General features: G+C 39.8%; 1 protein-coding gene across 1 annotated transcript in view; it reads right to left on the bottom strand.

The window, feature by feature from the left end:
- Positions 1 to 657: 657 nt before the first annotated feature.
- Positions 658 to 9,610, bottom strand: part of IQCH (IQ motif containing H) — a gene marked incomplete at its 5' end in the record, with an annotated part of 70,863 nt that continues 61,910 nt past the window's right edge. Inside the window, 4 exons of the mRNA XM_010291870.1 lie at positions 658 to 950; positions 2,315 to 2,423; positions 5,287 to 5,348; positions 6,778 to 6,903. Of these exons, the coding sequence (XP_010290172.1) occupies positions 849 to 950; positions 2,315 to 2,423; positions 5,287 to 5,348; positions 6,778 to 6,903 (399 nt within the window). The remainder of the gene's footprint in view (positions 951 to 2,314; positions 2,424 to 5,286; positions 5,349 to 6,777; positions 6,904 to 9,610) is intronic.

The following is a 9,610-nucleotide window of genomic DNA, read 5'->3' as shown; positions in this document are numbered from 1 at the left end:
TGCACTCTCCTGTAGTAAAATTTAGAACGTGTTGTCTGTTGGGATGAGATTAGAGATTTGAAGGACAAAGATAATTTTATAAATATAACTTGTCCTTTAACATAACAGTGCACAGCAATTCTGACAAAAATGTCAGCAGAATCTGAAATACGCTATCTGATGGACAGATAGATCCACAAAAGCTGTGGTATACGGGGAATCATAGTACAAGTCTAATTCTAATGGTCGTCTCAGAATCTATTGTTGAATCAGTGCCATTACTATTATTTTTGATAATTTGAAAGTGAACGTAAAACAACTGCTGCAAAACTCTGTAGATTGCAAAAGAAATAGTGGAATGATAACAATAAGGACAGTGGGTTCTGAAGAGGAATCTGGGTTTCTGGCCTTACTGATAAGATGGCATGTAAGTGTATTTATTTATAGGCGGAGGAACACTGGACCTACTTGCATGTTGGAAGCCTGTATTTTAGAAGACGGTAGGTTTGAAAGGGAATTTAGGGTCACAGGACTCTCTTCAATAGAGCATGATCTCCTAGTGTGATTTAGTGACAAAGACAGCATGATCCCTCTATGTATTCATTAATAAGACTTTAAAAACAGGTACTGTACTGCAGGAACAACAATATGAACATCAGGGGCATTTATTACGATCCTCTGCTTTTCAACAGTTGATTTTTGCGAAAGAAGGGATATTCTAAATGCTGCACTCGGAAACCATGGAAATGTACAGTCTCAGTTAATATTACTTCACATGCCAATGCAGAAGGAAAACCAAACCTGTTGTTACAGATGAGAAAGCATTTCCAGAAGCATAAAGAATAAGGCACTTAAACATTTTCTGTTAACTATTCTTTCAGAGCATCTGCTTTTGAAGGTTGCTCTGCTTCCAATTTCAGTTTGTTTTCTGCTGTAATTCCTAGAATTGCTTCAATATCTTGAATTGCCATCTGTAACAGAATCAAGGAATGCAAGTTATTTAATGGGCATTATAATGAAATCTAGCAGCCAAAATGCACAGCTGGTAGTACTTGCCTTGAAAAGGTAACCAGGGTTACACAAGACATGATGCACCAATTTAAATTTACTATTACTTTGGGGAAAGTTGGGAGAATTATTAGTAAATATGTACAAATCTCAGGTAAATAAAAATACAATTCATTGCAATTTGTACTTCTAATTAACTGACATGTGTTCTATTTCACATGTAAATCATTGTTAACTCACTATGAAGAAGACTTCCCTTTTATATTTTTCTTCACTGGTTGCTTTTCACTCCCTCATCTTGAAGAAAGGGGTGGTTTTTTGTTTATTCTGTAGCATGTTGACATTTAATTATAACTTCTCTAAAACTGTTATTTCACACCGTGCTGGTAGAGGAAAATGTAGTCGGAGTTAACACTGGAAAGAATCTGATAGAAGTTACTTTGTGCGATTTAAGATAGAAATCTGTAACACCACACTCCCCTTCACCTTTCTACAAAACGCTTACAGACAGGATCTTAGAAACTTTTTATAAAGTTAAAGGTGATATAGCTTAGCAAAAGAACTCCCTCTGGAAAGTTTAGCTATTCTCTGGAATCAAAAAGCAGCATTGTAATGAGTGCTTGTTTCGGGGCACGGGGTTGGATTCATTATTGCTTTACTGTCTCCTTTTGCCAGCAAGGTCGGCACAAAGGAGCCTCGGAGCAAAGGTGGGCGCTCCTGGGGGAACGCTCCCGGCGCGAGGAGCCCCCGCGCTTTGTCCTGCCTGCCCCCGCACCACCCCAGAGCATCGCTGGCGCGCGGGGACGGGCGCTGCGGGCAGATTCAGCGGGCAGAGAAAATTGGGAACAGAATTGGCTGGTGAAAGTGATGGCAGGGTGGAAGACGTGCACTACTGGATTAAGTGCTCAGTGGCTGCCTGCTTAAAAGAAATGAGTGCTAATAATCTAAGGAGCTATTATAAACAGAGAAGTTTGCTTCTAATTTAAGATTCCTACCTTGATGGTGTCCCTTTAAAAGAAAACAGACAATTGTGACAGTACTGTCTGAGCAGTGCCAATAGCTCCTTTGCTCTTACAAAGGACAGTTGGGAGCATTACATTACAAATCATTTCACGCTAAAGTATGTTTCTTTTCAAAGAAAAAGTTTCAAACTTAAATTTAACTAACAGGTTCATTGGGAGACTTACTATATTGACCTAGACACTGTAAAATACATACCGCTAGCAATAAAAAAGGAATGGTTTAGCACTTGTTTATGATACAGCATGAGGTATTTTCAGCCCTTGTACAGAAATTAACCAGGATCGTTAGTTAATTAACACCTCACCTTAAAATTGGTCTCGCCTTGCATATTAGGTGCTGATATTTCTTGATGGATGATGAAGAGATTGCGAGCAAAGGTCATGAGGACCCCCTGGAGATCCTCTCCGATTGTTCTGTTAATGATATCCAAACAAATGAGTTTACCAATGATTCCCTTCACATGCTTAAAAACAATCACCCTCTCATTTGTGCCTGTCTGGTGATGGAATTTAATGAGTATTTTCAATCTCACAAGGTGGCAATCTTCAGGGAGATATGAAAGATGAGGCTCCATTTTAACTTGTCAACAGAAAGGATTTGTGTAATAAATAATTTTTATTAATCAACTTAGCAGAAGTAAGCAGTAACATTTCGGCTGCTCCAAGTAAAAGGCTAGTGTTGAGCGTTGACTGAGACAGGAGAAGACTTTAAACACCTACGTTAGTTTAGAAGAGCTGTTGCTTCTGCCTACAATTTGTGGAAGACAGCTGAAGGAGATGTTTCAGCAGTATCAGCCTTTCTTAGATTGTTGTAGCTTTGGAGACTTTGGTTTCTCAGTGGTACGTACAGACTCTCGATACATACGATCTTATGGAACAGGATATTACACTAAGGAAGAATGTACCTCATTTACTGACTGGAACTGACAATAGATCTCCAATGTAGTAAAGTGGATGATAATTCACATAGATGTTTCAGGTAGTTCAGTGATTTTGTAAGCTTAAACTGTCATGTTCTTGACATTATTTCCAAATTAGGATCATGAAATTGCATCGAAAAATCTGATGGAAGACAAATGTGGGATCAGAATGGCATGGCAAATACATGTGAGAATATTCTGGTAATATATTATTAACTGCCGATTCAAACTGATGATCCAAGAGGCGTTGTTACGTTTCTTACTGGGGAGCAACAACTGATGTATTGTTCTAAAGGAGCTAGCAAGAATGTAGGATGCAGCATTTCTAACATAAGGACTCCACTTTCCAAGGTACATGGCTAACAGAATCACACAGACCGAGACAAGCCAATCCAACAGTTCATTGACTCTGAAAGGGGCAGGTCCTTCTCCTCTCTTCAGTTCCTCCCCAGCTATCTTGCACAACTCTCATGCTCACTATTTACCCCTCTATGGACTGATTCTCTTTTAGCCTCACAGAGAACCAACCCAAGAAAAGAAAGCTTTCTGCTGAGTTCTTGAGCTGAATCAACTCCTGGAGAGGCATAAAAGTACCGGAGACAACGCAAAAAGAGGGTCAGGAGGGAGGAGGACTCCATAGCTGGGGTCAGGGAAGGAAGGAGCTCACCTTTCAGCATCAGTGGGCTGTTAGGAGAGTTTACCACCTTACGGAACACTTTCAGATGCCTGAATCACTTTTTAAATGGCTGCTGTAGACATTTTACAAGTTCTCGTTTAGTGATTTTCTTCCAAATTTATCTCACAGCTCAATCGTGTAAGCTGCCTATATTGCGACTGCAGGTGAGTGAAGTATGGTACAGGAATATCTAAGCTTTAAACAAATAGGACTCGTTTCTATACTACCAACAGCCTCATCCACAAGGAGCTCGGTACAGGCTGAAAGAATCAAGAAACAATCTTTAGGATTCATTTAGTCCATTCCCTGTGCTAGGGCAGGATCAATGCTACTTATATCATCCTGACAGAGGTTTGTCTAATCTGTTACTAAACACTGTCAGTGACAACCGCCCTGAACAATCTAATTAGTTCTTCGCTTCCCTTACTATCAGAAATTTTTCTTATGCTAAACATGAATCTTTCTTGCATGCAAGTTAAGTTCATTTCTTCTCGTCCTGCTACCAAAGGCACGGAAATTAGATTTTTCCTTCCCACAGAGGCTTTTTATGTGCTTGAAGGTTGTTAGCAGATCTCACTTCTGCTTCTTTCCCCCCATCCCCTTTAGTCTTGCCTTCTAAGTCATGCTTTCTAGAACTCTAAACATTTTCATTGCCTCCTCTGAGTTGAGTGGAAGGATTACTTCAAGGTCTCCCATGTTATATTGTTTGCTTTTTTCCATAAGATCATGACATCGTGACTTGCAGGCAGTTTGTAAGCCACTGTAACTCACAGATGCTTTCCTGCAAAGCTGGTTGTTCCTCATATTCATTACCGCTATGTAAGTGTAATTTCTTGCACCTAGTTCCAACTGAATCTAATTCTGGGTTTCATATTGTTTCTTTATTTTGTCGAGATCATTTTGAATTCTATTCCTCCTTCCAAAATACTTGCAGTCACATCCAGCACTTGAGGAAACTGTTTTCTTACCCAGGTCATTAATGAAATAGCTCCAGCGTCAAAGGAATACAGAACAGACTGTGAACAGACCATTTCAGCCCCTCACTCATTATGTCCTATTTCGCCGGTAAATGTTACATAAATTCTCTCTGAGGAGACGTTTTCAATCACAGTATAGTAGATTTGTGCAGATTATGCTGTCTTACACTTCTTAGGAGAGGTTTGTATGTATAAAGAATTACTAAACCATCAGATCTGCTGTTGCACGACTGCCATTGATCACTTTGTGAATAACAATATAAAAAGGCATTACACTTCAACCTTCTTTGCATCATATACAGTTAGGTTTTTAATAACGTCGCCTGTAAAAGTAAGCCAGTGCTAATCCGCGTGCTCTCGCAGCTAGATCGCTGTTGACAGTGAATCTAGCTCTCGTAAAGCTAATTGCAGTAGCTCTTTAGTCTGCAATGCAGTCAGGCTTTGATCTAAGCAGATTTCTGCACTTTTTTTGTTACTAAAATGCTTAAAGCCTCCCTAAACTTATCAAAAGGCCAGCCTTACAAGAAGCCATTTTACTGTTCTGAGCAGTAGGTGACAGTCAGTGAACTGGAGTGCATGGTGTTCGACGGCTCATCTCCCAGATGACCTTTGCTGGAGCCGGAGCCAGCACCCGCTGTGGGGTTGTTCTTCGGATCAAGCGTGTTCCCAGCTTTTATCCATGTTTATGGAATGGACATACTTACATCATTCCCAATCTGTATCGCTTCTGATCTTCATACAATATAAAAACTGTTCCCTGTTTTTCCTGTTAAATGAAAAGACAAAGTTGCCTTAATTATTCCTAAAATAGTGATAATTATAATAAATGTATTATGCAGGGACAGTAAGTGCATAACCGTATCTAAGAAACGCTAGTTTTGAATTGTGTGTAATGGATTATTGCTTAGTGTAAGATTGTTGCTCTAACTTCTTGTAGAGAATACAATACATTAACTTTATGTAAATAGAACACATATGGCAGAGTCAATTCAGTAGCAAATATTTTTGTTCCAAAGCAGTAAGAAATGGTCATAAGTATCTCAAAAATTATCTCCTTAGATAGTTACTGTTGTCAAGAGACAGGTTAACCCCTAAAAGCCTTACACACACTTAGACTGAAAGACAGTGAAAGTAAGTTTAGGTTTTCCTGTTCTGAAAGCTCATAGTTCACCTTAGATATACACAGGACATGACTTTCATTAACCTTCTGCTCTGGTTAATGGCCAGTTTGGTCAGCAGCAAAACTCACAGTTTGATTTTCAGATGCACTAAGCGACAGTGTCGGCGTGTCGCTGTGGGAGCTCTCATAAGCAGGTGCCCTCCCCGGGGAGGGTTTCTGCTGAGAAAACACGTACAACTCTGCATTTCCCAGTGAAGCCCTGTGCCCTAGGATCGGAAATCCGTCTGCTGTTCTCTCTTGCATAACACCTTCTAAACTCTTTTACAATTCTGTTCATAAGCCTTAAGCAGTTCCTTTCCTAGCAAAGACTGCATTTTCATTTCTTCGTTCCTCTTTCTGTTGCCCATTATCACCCGACCTCTTGGCCTCTGAAGATGTATCTTATCTTACGGGTACAGAGGCGTGTGAAAGGGCCGTATGATGGCCCAGCGCTCTCATGAAAACTCAGCGCTAGCATGGTCCTAAACCCAAGCACAGCTCCTGGCTCACAGCCATAATCCTTTTTGCCCGCCGAGCCGTGCGAACAAACCTGCCGGGACAGCATTCCCTCCGTAGCCTCCGAGAGAGACACCGTCTCGCTCCCTGCTGTGTATCATAGACATGCTGTAATTCCTCATCCTTCACTGCTTCCAGGCTTAAGCCAAATCAGACCGGTATCTCACTACTGCAGTTCTTCAAGACTTGGACCCCAGCTAAAGTAAGCTGACAGGTAAGCGTTCTAATACTCGACTAATTTGTACGGGAACTACGGAAGACCTTTGTGCAATTCAGAGTTCATTAATTAGCAGCATGAAAACAATTGCAAATAAAATCAATCCTGATTTATACCAAGTCCCCTTCAACAAAACTGTAGAGCAACACCTTGCTGTGTTTTTAACAGAACACTTAAACATTACATTATGCTAAATGGGACACTTAAACTTTACATTGTGCTAAGTGGTTTCACCATATTAGAATTTACAAAAAAAAATTATGCAGAGTGAATATCACGCTTTCTAATCTTTCCCGTTCATACCTGGAGGTCAAATCCAACACCGTGAACTTTACACATCTGGAGGAGAACATGGTAGTAGATTACTGAAAGGCCTGAGTGCCTCAGTTGGCTGCTTGCTACTGCACACCGGTTGCTTATTGGAGAAGGCTAGAGAAAACAACACGGGATTCTTTATTTTCATACTAGTTTATACAAAAACCCAACAATTTACTATTTAAACGGCTTTTTCTCAGTGAACTCATGGAAATGTAGAGTTCCAGCTCCATTTGGAGGAATTTCTGTTCATCACAATGTCTACTGAACACAGACGTTTCCATGCAGCAAAATTAAATCCTCACCTCACGCTGTATGTAAAACCTTATATTATAGATCAGGTCTACAGAATCACCCTTTATGAATCACATTTTGATATTTTCACAGCTTCATTGGTAACTGAGTCCTGTGAAATGATTCTAAGTGGATCCTCTGAATCCATCCTGCCCTGTGGTAACACACGTTGTCCTAGAGTCAGCTCTTCTCGATAGCAGAAATTCCAAAGTGCATAATCAGTAGGTTTTGAAACTGGGTTTCTCCAAGACTGAGCATTCTGCTACAGCAGGAGTGTGCATAATTTTTCCAGCAAGCCTTTGAGAAGACCAGGCACAGTGACTCCAAGGAGCTACACAACTGATACCAGTGGAGTTCATGCTATGGATAAAAATCAGTACTGCATTTGAGTTTAAATTCTTACCAGTGCATAGGACAAAATTGTTGCGTTGAGTAGAGCTGAATAGAGATGTTCTCCTAAACCAAGGCTTTCCTGTGATGTTATTTTTTAATACTGGACTGTTGTTCAGAGTGGGGATGCTGCACGTTGAAGCATGTAATTTACAGTATTTTTTCTAAAATGATAGTTGTTTTGACATTGACTCATTTAAGTTGACATAGTTGAAATCCTTATACAATACATCTCTGCCTGAAAATTAATCATGTTTATAATATTCTGAGAATTAATAACACCCATTGCTCAAGTCATTAACTTAAAAAAGGAGCTTCCAAAATCTGTTTTCTGCAGTAGGGGACCACAAATAAATGAATGCTTGATAAAATAATCCAAGTAGCAGTTTAACAAGCGTAAACTTGAATGTGGCTGCAATAACACAGAACTATTGTTTAAGGGTTGGCATCAGGTTGATGAGGTGCTTATTTCAGCTACAAAGCATGCATACACATGCATAATGAACTGCAGTATGAATTATTAATGTGTTGCTTATTTAGCCTCATCTGTCTAGAAGATAATGTATCCTAACTATAATGAGTGATTGGTTTTGTACATAATTACAGTAGCAGCAGTATCTAGGAAATTTGTTCTTTCAAAGAAGGATTTCTAAAAATAAAATCATCACACAAACTCAGTTGCTGCTCCATTTTATCAAAATCAAACCTACCAGGATTGGGAATATATAATAAATTAAAAGGGACAGAATCATTATTAACATCATAATTTTACACAAAGTGTTTTACTTAATCATTCATTACAGATCATGTGCTGTAAAAGCATTTGTCTCTTGGTTTGTTTCTTTTTCTAAAGATATTTTCCTAAGAGAGTGCATTTTTGTAGTTAACTCTTAGAGAGATAAAAACCCCAGAAGTACAGAAAGAAAAAAAAATAAAGGATATAGTGACAATTTATGTTAATTCTGACAGAATTTTAATTAAATAAAGTTGCTACTTGATTACTTTTCATTTCTAAAACTTGTACTACTGGGACTAATCATATCTAATTTACTCCTCTCCAACTAAAAGTGGTTGCTTGACAAGAACAATAGATCAAGAGCTCATTAACCTCTAAATTATAGCTCCATGACATTTTTGGAACCGTGCTACATTCCTCCTCCATGTATGAAAAAAAGGGAGTTGTGAATCTTCTGTCAAAATGTGTAAAACGGCATCTGGTTTATATCTCTGTGGGTATATCTACGTGTACTTATACATGTATTTCTTACTCTCTGGCTTTTCTAAAGGCCTTTCTTCCCTTTTTTAGAGGGATGGTCTCAAGGTTCAGAGCCATATTGAATCCTGCATCAAGATTGATCTAATTTAGCAAATCAGCATAATAAGCAAGTCGTATGTTAACCATGCTTCCGTGACAGCGTGTTTATAAGGGTTGCAAAGCAATACACAAAGTGTCATCTTCTCTAACATCACATCGCTGGAGGCACTATTACGGACACAATCTAAAGAGTTTTCGGGGAGATTAAAGGTGAGATCCACAAGAAGCAAGTGCCACAGGACTCATCTTTTCACTACCTAAACCTACAATCCTGAGCACCCCGGCTTTATGTGCAACACCCACGGACAGCCGAGCACACGTGAATTCACAGCGTGTGACGCCGAGTGTGGATGGATCTGACCTGACAATAGAAAAGAGAAAGACTGGTTGGGGGTCTTCAGGGCTCAGCTGTCTGGCTTGGTGTTGCCTCTTCCCCTTGGGCTTTGTAACTCTGGTCCAGAGAGAGCGAGCGCGGCTGCATATGCCTGCCGAGGGAGCTCACCTCAGCTAGGGTGCTATGAGTTTTTCTTCAAATGACTCTGTCCATAATTAATACTGAATAATTAATATGGAAGATGAATACTAAACAGTTAGATGGATGCAGAGCTGAGTGAAGGTTCTGGGAACCAAGCTTTGGGTTTAACTCAAGGGCGAGTTGGGAGGGATTTAGGTTGTTCAGATCCTACTGCAGACGTAGCCCTGATTGTTGTACCCCCAGTTTTGTGCATGAAAGTACAAAGCTGACGTAGACCTTCAGTGCTCTAACTTCTGATCCTAAACCAGAGCTCATGAGCTGAGGGCTCAGATTTCCTCCTAAGTTAC

Source organism: Phaethon lepturus, unplaced genomic scaffold (genome assembly GCF_000687285.1).
Source record: "Phaethon lepturus isolate BGI_N335 unplaced genomic scaffold, ASM68728v1 scaffold27287, whole genome shotgun sequence".
Lineage (NCBI taxonomy): Eukaryota > Metazoa > Chordata > Aves > Phaethontiformes > Phaethontidae > Phaethon > Phaethon lepturus.
Note: the sequence above shows the minus strand (reverse complement) of the source record. Positions and strands in the feature narration are given on the sequence as shown.